Source organism: Curcuma longa, chromosome 20 (genome assembly GCF_044706935.1).
Source record: "Curcuma longa cultivar G26 ecotype Majalengka, Jawa Barat chromosome 20, ITB_CL_G26_1.1, whole genome shotgun sequence".
NCBI classification, from domain to species: Eukaryota; Viridiplantae; Streptophyta; class Magnoliopsida; order Zingiberales; family Zingiberaceae; genus Curcuma; species Curcuma longa.
Window position 1 is genome coordinate 8,188,777 of NC_133880.1, and position 14,799 is coordinate 8,203,575.

A 14,799-nucleotide genomic window follows, 5' to 3' on the forward strand; every position below is an offset into this window, starting at 1 on the left:
GGCACAGGCCTTACCGGCCTATGCCTAGAGCCGGGCCTGACATGAACTTTATGCACCAAGCTATTATATTAAGATCAAGCTCACTCAAACTCTAATTCCTAGATTTGTCCATGATTAAGTGTATGATTTGGCACAAAAACATTCTTCTAATCCATATTGAAGTAATAATTAAGGTCATGCTTATCTAGTAGAGTTGTCAAACGGATCAATCTATGATGGAATATGTCAACTCGTTAGAAATCTAGCATATGACAAGTGAGACGAGACGAGCCAATCCACCAACTTAATGAGTTAGAAATCTCCAATCTAATCTAACCCAAGATAGATTGTAGGTTAGGTGGACCTTCCCATAAGTTTGTCAAAAATAAAAAAATATTAAAAAATTTAAATTTGAATTAATATTTCAAAGAGTTAAGTTGAAATTTTTAATTTTAAATTACGATTTAAATGGGTCAAATCCATTAGTCCATTAAATTTTTTATTTTTTTTAAAAATAAATTTTCACAATCTATAGACTAACTCAAATCTGTCACAAATCAATCCACGCAGATCGTGAATTTAGACGAGTCAATCTATCTGAATCTATTTTAAAATAGATTAATAAAATTTCAATATAATCTATTTAAATTATTTGATTGAATGACTTAATTTGACATATTTAATTTAAGTTGACAGTTCTATTATCTAGTGAAGCAGCTAAGCAATCCTTGGTAAATATTCAAGGTTTATATATAAAATAGGAGGGGATTTTTCCCGACAAATATTACGGACGAAGGGCTTCACATTCTTTTGTAAAAAGTAAAATTCGTCATCTTAGCGGTCTCATACGATTGGTCCCACACTATCGTTGCGTCGGATTACTGCAAATAAAAGATGAGATATTTTATTATGTTTTACGTCTCTTTCTTCTTTTTAGCTCTGATCATTTTATTTTATACGTATATTTTATTAATGGGCCTTTCGTCTGCACCCCAGACTGCCGTGCACGTGATATCCACTCTTGGTTCCCACTTGTCCGATCCATCATCCACCGTTCGTGCCCACACTACGACGGTGAAGATACGCCCCGCATGAAATTTATATGCTGAATTATTCCCCGGCGTCCGCCTCTTATCCAGGGCGCACGAAACGTGACGCCGTGAACATTTAATGGTTGTGTATGAAATTTGTTATAAATTGAAGAGCATCGGTGTGTCGTCGCTCTCCCTCCACTTCTCCGTCGCTTTCTTTCACTCCCAATAACCGAGACGCTGAAATGACGGGGACGGCGACGGACAACGCCTCTCTGACCCTGGCGGAGAAGGTGCGGATCTATGGGTCGGTGGCGGAGGCAACCCTAGCGTCCGACGGCACGCTGCGCTGGAGCTCCGGAAACGGCGGGGAGTGCTGCCTCACTTTCGATAACGAGGTTTTGGGGTTGGAAGCGGCGGGGGTCCGGATCACCATCAGGGCATTCGTTGAGGCGCACAAGTCGCTGGCTTTCTGTGGCGGTGAGGGCGGCCTCGGGAGGCGGGTGAGGAGGGATTATGTTCTGGAGATGCCCACCGAAGAGGCCGCTTCCATGTGGATGGATAAGATGAGAGCTTATCTTGATTCCCTTGGTAAGTGTGCAACTAGTGTGAATTGGCATTGCTGTGAGGAAAGCGTTTTTCCTCCGCTCTCCGATAGTGAAGTTATTTTCTTTTTCACTAATATATATCTATATATTCGGGACAATACCTAATCTTTTGGAAAAGATAGTTGACGTGCTTCTATTTTCTATTTTCTTTTTTAAACTCGAATAGAACCAGCTCGACCGATCCTTTACTTGCTTCTTATTCGAATTTTAACTGAAAAATTTGATACCTCGTCCATCCAAATTTTGTAATTTCCAAAGTTCTTGTGGAAGCTTCACTGGTTGTTTTAGTGAATGCAGAAAAATATCTGGAATGGATAAGCTTGATTTGTGAATTTTTGTTGGCTAGCTGACGTTCTCATTTTCATCATTTGTGTCTCTGTTCCAATAGGAGTAAATTATAAAGTTCGCATGTCTTTTGTCCTAACTACAGCGAGGACCCTATGACTTCGTTGACTGCAATGAACCACTGTTATGGAAAATGTTGTTTTCCGCCGCCGTACTTGCTCATCCATGAAGTGAGGTTTGGTTTTGGCTTTGGTGATTGTAATTGGTTTGGTTTCTCTCTTTTCGCAGTGTCGGTGTTTGGGCGATTGGATCTGCTTTCTGAGCTCTGGACTGGTTTTCCGTTCTCCTTTCCTGATTCCAGAAGGTTTGTTTGAGTTGGGTGCGCCTGAGGCCTGAGGGCAGGGACATTTGGTGATTGAGGACTGCGAGAACGTCGATGGGAGAGGAAGAGGAGAGTGCGGCGGGAGAGGAAGAGGAGAGGAGGAGGAGCCGCGCCGGAGGAGGAGCGCACAGCAAGGGAAGGGAGGAGGAAGAGGAGAGGAGAGGAGAAAGCACGCGGCGGCGGAAGGAGAGTGCGGCGGGAGAGGAAGAGGAGAGTGCGGCGGGAGAGGAAGAGGAGAGGAGGAGGAGGAGCCGCGCCGGAGGAGCAAGGGAGGAGGAAGAGGAGAGGAGAAAGCACGCGCGCGGCGACGGGAGAGACGGGAGTCGCGGGGAGAAAGCAGCGAAGGAAGAAAAGGGGGAAAAAGTACCGCCTTTTCTCATTTTCCACCGCCTTTTCCCGTTTTCTATCTTTCTCATTCGCGAATGGAAAACGATATTTCATCGTTTTCTATTTTCTTTGAAAACGCGTTTTCATTTTCCAGAAAATAAATTGGAAAACATAAACCATTCAGCGTTTTCCATTTTCCTTGGAAAAGGAAAATGGAAAACGCTGGAAAACACTCAAACCAAACGCTGCCTTATATTTTCCATTGGGATGTCTTGGCTCTGTCATCTGTACTTCTATCTAATTTCTAGTTTTACGTTAATTACAATTCCATAATTCTGATTAATTTTCAATTTTCACCCTAGTTCTTTTACTGTTTATTACTAACTAGACACTAGTGTTACAAAACAATTATCTTTCACTACATCTGAATATCTCTTTGATGTAGGACGGCCAAAGAGGTTGTTTATTATTGTAAATCCATATGGAGGAAAGAAAACTGCACTCAGGATTTTTGATACAGAGATTAAGCCTCTTCTAATGGATGCTAATATTCTTTATACCATGAAAGGTCCATTTTGTTGTTTTTTGTCCACGGTTCATTTCACTTTGTATTTCTCATTCATGTGGCAAACTCCGAATGTTCATTTCCTTGCTTACCAAGTTGAATTTTCTATTTTTATGTTTCTTCAGAAACTAAACATCAGCTCCATGCTCAACAAATTGCTAAGACCGTGGATCTACTAAAATTTGATGGAATTGTGTGTGTCAGTGGTGATGGTGTACTCGTGGAGGTTAGTGACTCTCTTCAAATATTAGCTAAATAGGCATAGAATAAGCATGAATTTCTGTACCAATGCTTGATTTGTTGTCCACATGGTGAAGGTTTGATACACATTAATAATCCTCCCATATTTTAATATTTGAATGATAAATCACTTAGAAATTTTTGTCAGATGTGCATCTCTATTTATTTTTTTACATTTCTCCATTGTTTTCACAGTACTGAAACTCTTCCATCTATCTTTTAGTATAGCTGATAATTAGAAAATGCAGAAATTTAATGCAAGTTCTCATGTATAACCAATATTCTGTCACATCTTGGGGAAAATGCTATCTTAAATCCATTAATTATCTCTATATAATTAATGAATTCTTGGAATATGCTTTATGTGCTTGCAGTTAGAATACACGCCTTGACATTTGCTTAAGATGGGAACATTCACTATGTGTTCTCTTGACTCAACTTTCCATCTTTTCTGAGATAGCTAGTATTCATTGATGGTACTTGTGTCATTGTGTGTTTTTATTGTTACATTCCACTTTTGTAGTGTCCAAAACTGTTGGACAAGAAGTAGCCACTGATGAATCCTTATTGTTTATTTCTACACTTCTGCTTAGGTTGATTTGTTTCAGTATGATAAATTCTTAGATCTAAGTTTCCACTTTTTTTTTTTTCTAAAACAAGTTTTTTTTCCTTTTAATTTCTATGTCTCATCAGGTAGTCAATGGTTTGCTTCAAAGGGAAGACTGGGATAGTGCTATTCAGGTTCCTCTTGGGATAATTCCAGCAGGTTGTTCCTCATACCTAATGCAAAATGCCTATTTGTTGTTTCTGTTTGTTAATTTAGAAAGCAAACACATAACTGGGAGAACAGTGCATTTACTCAGTTATTAAGCTACAAAGCTGCAAAGTACCAACAAAATGCCTATTACTTTACATAACCTGAACTTTATTTTTTCCTGAATGGGCCATAAGATGATACTAACATACACATGGTATGAACTGTGAGGCATGTTAGTTTGTTACACTATGATATCAAGCAATCTTGGCTTGATTTTCATTCTGGAGTTTGTTTGTGCCTTTACAATATATAATTAAATCCATAATAACAATTATAGCTTTTTTCATGGTTAGACCCCATGATTCTTCATTGCACTATTCACTGATCATAGAGATAAAATGTCCTGGCTGCTAAAATTTTTTAATTCCTGCTAAGACATAAATTTTCTCGCATTTGAATATTGATTCTAGTGTTTCTTACCTCACTTTTAGAAAGTGCTATATGTCTCTTTGATTCAATATGAACTTTGAACTTAGTTATAAGATAATTTGTCAATGAACAATAGAATTTTATCACCTCATAAAGAGGCATTCTTCAAGTTTTTCATATGTGAGTCCCCAAGTTAGATGGTAAATCTTACTTTCAATACAACAAATGTTTAAAATCCAATTTCAAAGGTGGATCCGCCACCTTAGCGGCCCCCCTAGAGCCGTCCCCACGGGTATGGAGGGAGATAAATTAAGGTACACATGCAGGAGGCGCATGGTGGGGTGAATGGTAGATCGTGAGTTTCTGTGAGATTTGACCCCTGGTTGTTACACTAGAAATGTCATGCGCCTGCCGTTTGCAAAATGCCTATTTAAAATCCAATTTCAGTTCTGGGTGTTGGTGGATATCTTGAAGATAGGGTCTTTAGTGGCAACACCTGTACTGTTTGTCCACACATGTTGGTGTCAGCTGGCATCAATCAAGAAGTTGTAGCAGGTCAATAGCTAATTCACTTAATTATGAGATGATATCTTAAATGAAAAGACAACTTTTATCACCATATAGGGCTACATTCTTCTAGTTTTTTATACATGAGTCCCAATTTAGATAGTAGGTCATTTATTATAATCAAGTTTTATAATACTATTCTAGCATTGGCTATGGGTGATTGCTAGAGCGCTAAGTGTTCAGATAGGGACACAAGATTGGTTGGTGTCAACTAGCACAATTTGGGAATGCCGCAAAGTAGGGTTTAAAAATCCAGTTTGGCATTGGTACAATAGTTGGTCGGTATGCTAAGGATTATGGTGCCAACACTCGTACCATATGACGGGCTGGTGCCAATCAACATCAATATGGAAGAAGCTGCAGCAGATCAACAACAGAAATATGTTCTTTTATGCCATCATTGTTCTAGGGTTGGATTCAATGTAACGAGGCATTCCATGTCTTGAATGTTGGTCAGAATGATTATGCCGAAAGCTGCAGTTCTGCAGCTGGAGTGCATCTTGAGTTATCATGTGTCTTGGAGGTTGGCTGGAATGTACATGCTGCCTTATTTCTGGTGGTGCCAAAGGACATTTAAAACCCTGATTATAACATTCTTCGACAAAGATTCATTACGTTTTGTAATGGTCACCATCTTATAGATAACATACAAAAAAACAAAAAATCTCAGATTTGATAACATCTCAGTTAATGATTTCTTGTTCCTCAAAAAAGTGATGTATTTTCCTTTGATGTGATTTTTGAATCTAATACAAACTACTTGCGGGTTAGTTATAACATATGTCACAGAACAATGTGACAACTATAACACTGATCAGTAGATCTGAGTAGGCATTCTTCAATGTTTCAAAGAAACAGTCTATCCGGACATCAAAATAAGCACATGAGTCCACAATACAGATCATGGTTTGTGGAAGACAAAGTTGCACCACATTAGAGGATGTGTTCACAAAATTAACATAAATTTGTTCAGGGAGATATCTTTTCATCATTTTCCATCATAAAGTATCATAAACTTTATGATCTCTTGATTATCATAAACTTTATGCTCTCTTGATTGTCATAAACTTTATGATCTCTTGATTGTCATAAACTTTGTTAGTCTCTTGTTTATCAGTTTGTGGTATTTCCCCTTTCTTTAGCTTCTTTATCAATATATTTTGTATATCTTAGTGAAAATGTAACTTAAAATGCTTTCTTTTCTTTGTTTGTAGGTACAGGAAATGGAATGGCAAAATCACTTCTAGATTCTGTCGGTGAATTGTACTCTGTTTCAAATGCCACATTTTCTGTTATTAGAGGTTCTGCTTGACTTCATATGTTTTTCCTTCCGTAGCACTTTGCTGTCAGTGATCTTATAACATCTTAGTTGTCAATTATCATAGAATGCAAAATATTTAAACGTATCTATGTTTAGCCATGCAGGTTACAGACGTCCTCTTGATGTTGTTACTGTTGCACAAGGAAAGACTAAATTTTTCAGTGTTTTGATGCTTACCTGGGGTATGCATAAAACTTAAAACGTGAATTTGTTCTAACAGCACCCAATACATATTCTTTTTTTTTTACACTGCATGTCTCATTCTTCCTAGCACATTATATAGAGTTATATACCTCTTTCTAATTGTCATATTGGTATCTAAAGGTTTGGTTGCTGATATCGATATTGAATCTGAGAAGTTCAGATGGATGGGTAGTGTTCGCTTGGACTTTTATGTATGTATTGCACAACCCTTGACTTCTTAGATGTATTGTTTGAATTCACATTTTTTTATCTCATAGTTTTTCCCAATATTTTTTTGAGTAAAATTCTCCTAATATTTGGCTTACCTGCTTACTCTTTGTAAACTAAAACACCACCTGTCTTGTTTTTTCTTCTGCTGTTTATGTGTAGAAGTCTTATTACAGAATTAAAATACTAATTTTCTTAGGGTGTTTTGTATCTATGTTCTTGAAACTTAATTGTTTCCTTTTTTGAGTTCTGAATTTTTTGTATTGCTTAACTTTTTTGTATTTAGTTTCAATCTTCAGTATGTCTTGTTAAATTATTTTTCCTATGTTATTATTTGTATGCCATTATCATGGCAACCACTTCAGTATTTTCTAGCCATTGATGATTGGGCCACGTTATGTGGCAACTAAAGCTCTTATAGAGATTTAAGAGCCACTTCAGTATTTAAGAACCACTTCAGTATTTTCCGCCCTCTTGTATCAACTTGCTACCATAAAATAAAATTTCTAGTATGAGAAACAGAAAGTGTGTAATCCCAAGCAATTGTTTCTTCAATATTATCAATTAGCATTCTGTGGGTGATTCAGTGTTTGTCTATATTGACTGTTCAAAGATATGGCAGTTTTTTGACACACACAAACTTAAAATGGACCATGATTAATTGTTTATTATCCTTTTGTCATGAATTTGATTGGTTGAGAAGATTCCCCTGTGAGCTCAAACGTGCTTACCATATCTCTCTTTCTTATAGTCTCTTCTACGCATATGGAAATTGAGAATGTATCACGGGCATGTTCAATTTGTGCCAGCGCCTGGATATGAAACATATGGAGAACCAATAAGGCAAAGTGTTTGCGATAGCAACACTAAACTTTGCAAAGATGACCAGAGAGATACAGTAAATGTTAGCTTGTGTGGCTACCAAGGCCTTGCAGTTGGTACAGATGGATGTGAATGGAGATCTATGGACGGCCCTTTTATCTCAGTTTGGATCAACAATGTGCCATGGGCAGGTGAAGATGTAATGCCGGCACCCAATGCAAAGGTAGTTGCTTATATGTCCTTGAAAACTATAATCTATCTGTGTTGCAACCAAGAGCCACACATAAGTCACCTGCACAATACCATTTCTTTTCATTCTTTGCCTTTTTCACCTCCTTTTTCTCATCTTTCAAGTACAATTTTGTTCAGCCCTTAATTCAATGAATTGATTGATATGGTCTTAACAAACTTTTCAATGGAAAATTAGCTAAAGCTTCCAGATCTTTTATTCTAATTAAGAAAAATAAATAAATATTCTCCAATGTCAAGGATGAGAGCTTTTCTCTGGCACAACAATTTTTGGCTTGTTAAATCACTTAATTTCCAATGCTGTGCAGTTCTCTGATGGCTACTTGGATGCGATCATCATTAAAGAATGTCCAAAGTCAGTCCTCTTGTCACTGATGCTAAAGATGAGCGATGGAAGTTACTGCAAGTCACCATATGTCACCTACCTCAAGGTGCTTTACACTCTTTGTTTTAGAAATACTTCATGTTTCTTTCAATATCCAAGTTACAGCATCAGTAGGCCATATCCATCTCTACACTTTTGAGTCCGTATGATCTGGTGAAATTAGAAGACATTTCCTCTGTATCTTTTCTCCAATTTGTCATTCGCTTAAATAATGTTCTTCTTTTCCATTCTTTTCCAGGTCAAGGCATTCCGGCTAGAGCCCGGAAAACGAGTAGGGCATCCCACAAAGGGTGGCATTGTTGATTCAGATGGAGAGGTTATTGCAAGGGGAGATTACTCTGATTGTGATAGTAAACAACAGAACAATTTGATGGCTTATGGTCCTCCCATCCAAATGACAGTGGACAAGGGTGGCATTGTTGCCAGCATCAAGGGGAGATTCTCTGATTGTGATAGTAAACCAGACGATGATGATCCTCCCATCAAATGACAGTGGACAGGGTTTCATCTTCTCACCCAGACGATGATGATCTATCTTGCATTTCTTTTGCTCACTGCAAAGCGAAAGGAAAGAAAATGTACACAGGCGTTGTATGATTACGTGTGAAGCTGGAAGAAAGGCGACATAGCATGTGTTGTCGTCCGAGTAATTCTTGCATCCATGTGTATCTATTGTTTCCTTGTCATCTGTACCACAGTTAATTAATGAGCAAATATAAAATTAGTTGTTAATTGCTCAGCATTCCAATGATTAGTAGTAGGTAGATGTATGAATTGAGACAACTTGTTAATTGCATATGCAATATCAAGACGAGTAAGACACAAATATTGGAGACAACCAACAGTGGTCAGGTATTCAGAAGAATCAGTTAATGGAGTTTCATAACGGATTGTAAGTATTGGCTTAGTAGCAAGAGGAGTGGTGACAAGTTTCACCCCAATCATATTTGTACGAGGAAGAAGATTCGTGATATACCTCCATTGAAAGAGAACTAATCCAATAGAGGTAGTGACAACATCAACACCAAGAAAGTAACTCAAATTACCAAGATCTTTAATGGAAAATCTTTTGGCAAGAAGATCAATAAACCATTGGATTGCACTAGCATTGATGTTAGTAAGAATTATGCCATCAACATATACAAAGAGATAGACTAGAAAAATCATTGTGGAAGACAAAGAGTGATGTGTCTGCACGAGAGTTTTTAAACCTAGAGGATATAAGAAATTCTCATAGTTCACGGTACGAGGCTTTTGGTGCTTGTTTGAGACTGTATATAGTCTTGCGTAACTTGCATATATGTGTGAGATTACCACGATCAATAAAACCTAGTGGTTGTGCTATAAAACATCTTCAAGGAGATGACCTTGGAGAAAGGCATTGTTGACATCAAGTTGATGAAGAGACCACCCACGACTAACAACAAGGCTAAGTACCAAACGAATAGTGGTAGGTTTGACAACCAGGCTGAATGTGTCATGATAATCAATACCGAGATGCTGATGAAATCCTTTAGCAACGAATAGTGGTTGTGCTATAAAAACATCTTCAAGGATATGACTTTGGAGAAAGGCATTGTTGACATCAAGTTGATGAAGAGACCAGCCATGACTAATAGCAAGGCTAAGCACCAAACGAATAGTGGTAGGTTTGACAACCGGATTGAACGTGTCATGATAATCAATACCATGTTGAGGATCAATCCCAACCCATCAATGGATAAGATAAATCTTATGGATAAGAATATTTTTCTTATATAATGGATAAAGATGACGACTTGGTAAGAGATAAAAATAAATGTATGGTAGAGAATATTTCTCTCATTCAATGGATAAGAATGAGACTTTTCTATGGCTAGGATTTATTTTTATTGAACGGTGTAAATTGCATAGTGAGTACTATATACACTCTCCCCTGCATGGAATTTTCATTCATAAAAAAAAATCAATTGGTGAGTCAAAGTGTGAATTGTTATTTTTCATCCTTATGAGTGATCCATAAAAGTATTGTAGCGTTTTTAGTATGGGTGTAATACAAGTAATTTATTTACTTGTTTGGTTGTCTAATTTTCTATAATTGGTATCAGAGCAGAACGATCAGGGATTGTTCTTGGTGGAACTATTTTGAATTGTGAGGAGTTTTATATTTTATAAGTTTGTTGATCAAATTTGTTTGGTATAATCAAAGTCTTTTTGACACGATGGGTGACTTTCAAGTGGTAAGAGGAATTAAGAAGCTCCACAATAAAAATTACAACACGTGGACAACATGTATGGAGTCTTACCTACAACCAAAGCTACAGAGCTTTGTGTAGTTAGGTGGGGAGTGGAAGAGAGACTCATAGGAGAGGAAAGAGAGAGTGTGGGTGTGGGCATGCGATTAATGAAATACACAATAGTGGTAAAGGCATAATTCCAGTATGTGATCGAAAGTGAGGCATGAGTGAGGAGAGAAAGACCGATTTCAATAATATGATGGTGTCTACATTTAGAGAAACCATTATATTCAAGTGTATGTAGGGAGAGGTAAGATGAAAAGTGATCTAATGCTTGATATTCTCCCTCGTTATCAAATTAAAGAGTGACAATGAAATTTTTAAAGGAATTTTCTACTAGTATCTTAAAGAGAAAAACATCATAGACATGAGATTTCTTCTTTAAGGGATAATACCAAGTGTAGCGTGTGAAATTATCAATGAGAATAATATAATAGTTGAAATCATCAACAGAGTAAACAGGGGAGGTCCAAACATCAAAAAATATAACTTGTAAAGGGTGAGATGAAACGATTGTAGATGAAGAAAAAAGAAGTTTGTGAGTTATATTGCTTAGGCATGGATTGCAATGAGAGTTTTGTGATATAGAATAAGATAAAGAAAAGGTTGGCATAATATGCTGAAGAATAGGTGATGATGGGTGTCATAACCTAGAGTGTCATATAACGATGTGGTATTCATTTTGGAAAATGCAACAAGCGGAGAAGACAATTTTGAAGAGAAGGTTGGTCACTCATAGATGCCATCTTTAGTATTACCCGTCAAAAGGGTTGCCCGGTGCTTAGGTCCTTCGCATGAAAAATAGTATGTAAGAATTCAATAGAAACGTGATTAGTATTGCAAAATTGATAGATTGAAATGTGATTCCTTTTCATGTTAGGTACATAAAGAATGTTTTGTAAATCAAAAGTACTCGTAGGGGTAGGAAGAGTAGTAAAATCCGTGTGGGTAATTTGAAGACCCAAGCCAACCCAAGCCATCACCGATCATAACGTCATCAGACCTTGCATAAGGAGTATGAAGTGACAGATTATTCAAGTTCGTGGTGACTGGTGTGATGCTCCACTATCAAGCAACCATGTGGGGGTGTGGGTTATCTCAAGAAATGCAAAGTGTGCACGCAGTTGCCATGGTGAAGTAGGGCGCGGAGCCTGTGATTGTGTTGTTGTTGGAGCCAATGAGGGTTGAACGGCGACAAATCGAAAAAGAGAGCACCATTTGGCAGTGTATCTTTGAGCACCACATCCTTGGCAATACCCAAGATATGGACGCGGTGGAGGTCAGTCATTACACCGAGCATTGGATTGTTGTCTTTGATTGTGAACGACGGTTGTGGAAGGACGCCAAGAGGGACGAGATGGTCGCCAAGATTAATTGTTGCATTGATTGACAAGATTGGCAATGGCAGGAAAGGGTGATGGTGATTGTTGAAGAGATGCCTCCTTGTTGATGAGTTTTTCATGAATTTCATCAAAGGAGATAGGTTTTTTCACAAGCATAACTGTATCAACAATTCCTTTATATTCCTCTCCAAGTCCATCAAGGATCTTATCAATGAGATCTTCATCATCAATGGGTTTTCCAAAAAGTGAAAGTTCGTTGACCTGATTTTTGATGAACTGCACATACTCAGAGATAGTCTTGGAGCCCTTGACATAAATTGTCAATTGGTCCTTGATTTGTTTGATGTGGTCACGGGATGGTTTGGCATAGGTATTAGGAAAGTGGTCCAAGCCTCTCGAGAGGTGGTGGTGCTGGCAAGAAGTGGTTGATGGATAGAAAGACTGCACCAAGGAGTGTGTTGAAGAGAAGACGATTCTAGCACTTCTATGTTGAGTAGGCATGATTTGCATTCAAGTTACCATTAACAGTGATACTTGTTGCAGGACTAGGATGAGAACCATCAAGAAAATCATAGAGATCATATCCTTCTAGTAGACTTCGGATTTGGAGGCTCCACGTGATGTAATGGGAGGTGGTCAATTTTGTGATTTGTAGTGTTGATAGTTACAAGAGGATTATTTGGTTCTTGAGTATTTTGAATGGTGGTATGAATGGTGAAAGATACAGAGATGTCTTCGGAAGCTATTATGATTGTAGAAAACGTAAAGAGTTTTGAGAGAGGAAGAGAGACAGGTTAGAGTCATCGCTCTGATAGCATATAAGATTTTAGAATAATGACTATTATTTTCTTCATAAAGATAAGATATATATACAAGTACAAGATGATATTCGGCTGATTTCTCAATCATAATAAATAATTAATTGAATATTCTAAATCTAATTAGTTGCTTATGCAATGCGTTGTTATCTCAAAATATTTACAAAATTAATATAGGAAACTAAATAATTATTGATATACACAATAAATTAACTCCTCTAATAGTTAATTGTTTAGTGTTGTTATAATTATTTTGAGGATATTAGAGCATTGCTGATCTACATTAGAGATTGTTATCTAACAAGATGCGTCAACTCTTTAAGGGGGTAAATGGGCCAAGTCAAGTTTAGTGCTATTCAAGATTATTTTTTTACTTATCAAGTTTGTTCAATTTGTTTATTATAAATTTTATCGAGCTCAAGTCGAACTCAAATTTGTTCATAAATATTGTTCAAGCTTAATCAAGCTCAATTATCAACTTTGTTATTCTTATAATTTATATTAAAATTTTATCTACTTATGAAATTTAAATTATTTTTTTATATATTTTGAATATTAAATTTAGAAAAAATATAAAAAAATTTATAAAATGAATATTTTTTACATATATTATTTTTTATAATTAATTTTATATAAATTAATAAATAAATTTATTTATAAAATATTCATAAACATGGCTTATGAACCTTAATGAATCAATTCACTATAGTGTTTAAGTTTCAGATTCTTACATAATTAATCTCGAAGGTAAACATTTTCCTTCTGGTTTGCTCATTAAGGAAATATGAAAGCCTTGTGGCAGTTAACAGTTAATCTCCATGGTCGAAAATCCACTATAAAATTTGTCCTTGCTCCAATTGAGTTTCAAATTATGATACTTTATGAATTCATCAATAAACTCCTTCTCGATGCATTGTGTCCGAGGACATTGATGTGTCGGGAAGCTTGCTATACATGTGTGTAGTGTTTAAAAATCATGAGTAATATATCATAATAATATGAGCAATATTTAGCTAGTAGAAAAACATTATGGTCTAAAACAATGCAAACCTAGCAATAATAGTCTAACAAAGTGTTGGAAAATATGTTTTTTTTTTATTAGGTTTGATCATCATGTATAACTTTGGCATTAATTAATTTAATTCTAACAAAAATGCATAATAAAAGTCAAGAAGACTTTGACATTAATTTGTAAAAGTGAATGATTTCATTAAAAGGTGCATTTCTATTGGTTTAATAATTCAGATGTAAATTATAATTATCTTTGTTTTCTCAATTAAACAAGTAAATATTCTAATAAATTGATATTTTTTTCGACATTAATAACATTCAATAGTTCATTAGATTTATTGTTTCAGTAAATCGGTACAAAGAGGCGTATTATGTGTAAATTAAAACCGTTGAGATTTAATTCGATTAATCATTAAAAATTTATCATACGACGGGGTAAAATGAGCCGATCGCCACCAACTTGACGGATTAAAAAATCTTATGTCAGGTTAAGAGTAAGAATTGTTGAAGCCAACCCACGTATATGTCAAATAATTAATAAAAAAATATTATAAATTTTAAATTTAGATTATAATATAAATTGATTAAATTGAAAATTTTAAATTTGAATTGTAATTTAGATGAATAAATCTATTAATTTATTTAATTTTTTATTTTAATTTAAAATTTTAAAATAAATAAATAAATTTTTTAAAAATCCGTCGCTATTGTGTAAACCAACTTAATTCCACCGTGAATCAATCCATAAGGGTCTTAAAAGATTTTGACTAAAGACCAATCTATTTAAATTTATTTTAAAATAAATAATAAAATTTTAATACAATCAATCTAAATTACTTAACGGGGTGTATCAATTCAACGGGCTCTCACTTAAATGGACCGCTATAGTAGTAAAGGGCGTATCATGTATAAATTGAAATAATGCCTATTTAATGTTTAAAAAAAAAAACACTCTTTTTTAATTTTACCCTTATCTATATATTCCTCTGATGG

The 14,799-nt window shown here is 35.9% G+C and overlaps 1 protein-coding gene across 1 annotated transcript; it reads left to right on the forward strand.

Annotated features, from left to right (window-relative positions):
• Window positions 1-1,132: 1,132 nt before the first annotated feature.
• Window positions 1,133-8,848, forward strand: LOC141812995 (sphingosine kinase 1-like). The gene is made up of 10 exons (XM_074700919.1): window positions 1,133-1,601; window positions 3,058-3,180; window positions 3,303-3,403; window positions 4,111-4,183; window positions 6,385-6,471; window positions 6,596-6,673; window positions 6,816-6,886; window positions 7,654-7,947; window positions 8,282-8,404; window positions 8,597-8,848. The coding sequence occupies exons 1-10, from the start codon at window positions 1,256-1,258 to the stop codon at window positions 8,846-8,848; spliced, it is 1,548 nt and encodes a 515-aa protein (XP_074557020.1). The 5' UTR covers window positions 1,133-1,255.
• The last annotated feature ends 5,951 nt before the right edge of the window (window positions 8,849-14,799 follow it).